This window comes from Benincasa hispida, chromosome 4 (genome assembly GCF_027475165.1).
Source record: "Benincasa hispida cultivar pf3 chromosome 4, pf3_genome.v1.1, whole genome shotgun sequence".
Taxonomy (NCBI): Eukaryota; Viridiplantae; Streptophyta; class Magnoliopsida; order Cucurbitales; family Cucurbitaceae; genus Benincasa; species Benincasa hispida.
This window is the reverse complement of record NC_143481.1, coordinates 33,068,736-33,070,701: the sequence shown is the minus strand read 5'-3', so window position 1 is coordinate 33,070,701 and position 1,966 is coordinate 33,068,736. Positions and strand designations below refer to the sequence as shown.

General features: G+C 43.0%; 1 protein-coding gene across 1 annotated transcript; it reads left to right on the top strand.

Moving 5' to 3' along the window:
* Positions 1-655: 655 nt before the first annotated feature.
* On the top strand, positions 656-1,679 carry LOC120076168 (uncharacterized). The gene has a single exon (XM_039029936.2). The coding sequence runs from the start codon at positions 809-811 to the stop codon at positions 1,412-1,414; it is 606 nt and encodes a 201-aa protein (XP_038885864.2). The 5' UTR covers positions 656-808; the 3' UTR covers positions 1,415-1,679.
* Positions 1,680-1,966: the final 287 nt, after the last annotated feature.

The following is a 1,966-nucleotide window of genomic DNA, read 5'->3' as shown; positions in this document are numbered from 1 at the left end:
CGAATTGAGCGTTGATTAATATATATATTATAACTCTGGATAATGAACCTTGGACATTGATTATAATTCATACAATGCTACAAGAGGTTGAGAATCCAAACATGAAACGTAAAGAAACAGTATGATATCTCATCTCATTGGTCCCATTTCCAATGTCTCTTTTTAAGGTTCTCCACAAGTCAAAAGTGGGAGCATCATGATTATATTATTTATTTATATACATATTCATAAGTCAATTGTGGTGCCAGTATCTACCTACTACCATACTTTATATGCAATGCCATTGTTTTCATATTTTCTATTGCACAATGTTTCTATTATAATACCTTCTAAACATGTATGCATGCTTCTCAACTAATTGTTTCACACAATTCAAACATAAAATCATACGAATTCAGAGCTCAGGCATTTGAAACTATGAACCCTAGCACATTGTGTTATTTTATGCACACACAGATCAATTCTACTTTCATTATCCATTAATTAATAATACTTGTGGACATTTTTGCCCACTAAAACTGTCACTAGCAACAGCACCACCGTCCACCGGCGACCCCACCACCAAAAACAGAGACACGTTTTTCAATCATAATCACAGTGTGAAATATAATACGAATTGCGATCATGTTTTCAGAAGCTTACCTTTTCGAATTCCTATATAAAGGGAAGCTCCCGTTCCAAATCTTCTCATCAATCGACGAATCGAATCACCATCTGAGTTCTTTCGGGTAAAGAGAGTGAATATCATTTTCAATTCACGGGTAGTACAATTATTCTGATCAAAAGCCCTCTGGTTTGGGATTTGAAAATGGCGTGCAGCGGAGCGATTGGGGCTACATTGTTGGCTTTGTTCCTCGTGGACCTCGCCTTCGCCGCCCGATCGCCAAGGAGAGGGTTTGGTGAAGGAGGAGGCTGGGGAGGCGGTGGCGGAAGCGGCGGAGGAGGAGGACTGTATCCTGGTTCAGGTTACGGCTCCGGTTTTGGTTCGGGCGTAGGCGAAGGATATGGTGAGGGAGAAGGCGACGGAGCGTTCGGCAGAGGCGGCGGCGGAGGAGGAGGAGGAGGCGGAGGGAGCGGTGGTGGAGGTGGGGGTGGAACAGGGTCCGGATCTGGATTCGGGTCGGGATTCGGATCTGGAAGCGGCCCAGGGTTTGGAAGAGGCGGTGGAGGCGGAGGGGGCGGGGGCAGAGGAGGAGGCGGAGGTTCCGGAGGCGGAAATGGATCAGGCTACGGCTCGGGATATGGCAGTGGAGGTGGATATGGAAGTGGGAGCGGTAGAGGAGGCGGAGGAGGAGGAGGCGGCGGCGGCGGTGGTGGCGGCGGAGGTTCCACGGGGAGTGGCTCTGGGTTTGGTTCGGGCTACGGATCGGGCTACGGATCCGGACGCGGAGGATGGGACGAAAACTCGCCATGAAAGCAAATGTTGGATAGAAATAAGCACATCATTTCATTACCAATAACTGTAGTTAGTTGTATTTGGCGTCGGATTGAAGAAGAAATGCAAATAAAGGCGGCGGTGCCGCCATTGACGGCTTCCATTGGAGGTTGAGAGCGGTGAGGCTGTCATTGAATATAATAGAATATAATAGAATATATATGTAATATGTGTAGTGCTTGTGTTATTTTTGCATGTATGTTGCATATTTATATATTAAATGTCACGTAACGTTGTTGTAGTAGACCTCTCTAAAGCTAGTGTCATGTTATGTACCATACTAATGTTTCTCTTCAATTATCCTATATTTTAGTCTATATAATTAGTGAGCATAGCTTAACTCAAAAAAATATCTTCTCTAAAAAAACTCAAATAATAATAAATAAAGTGAACATAACTAAACAATGTCATCAACTATCATATATTATCTTATCAAAAAATAAAATAAAATGAAAAGGAAAACTACTCTCTATTACATCTTTTGAAGTCTTATTTGACATCTAAGCCGACGAACATATTTTATACTAGTAA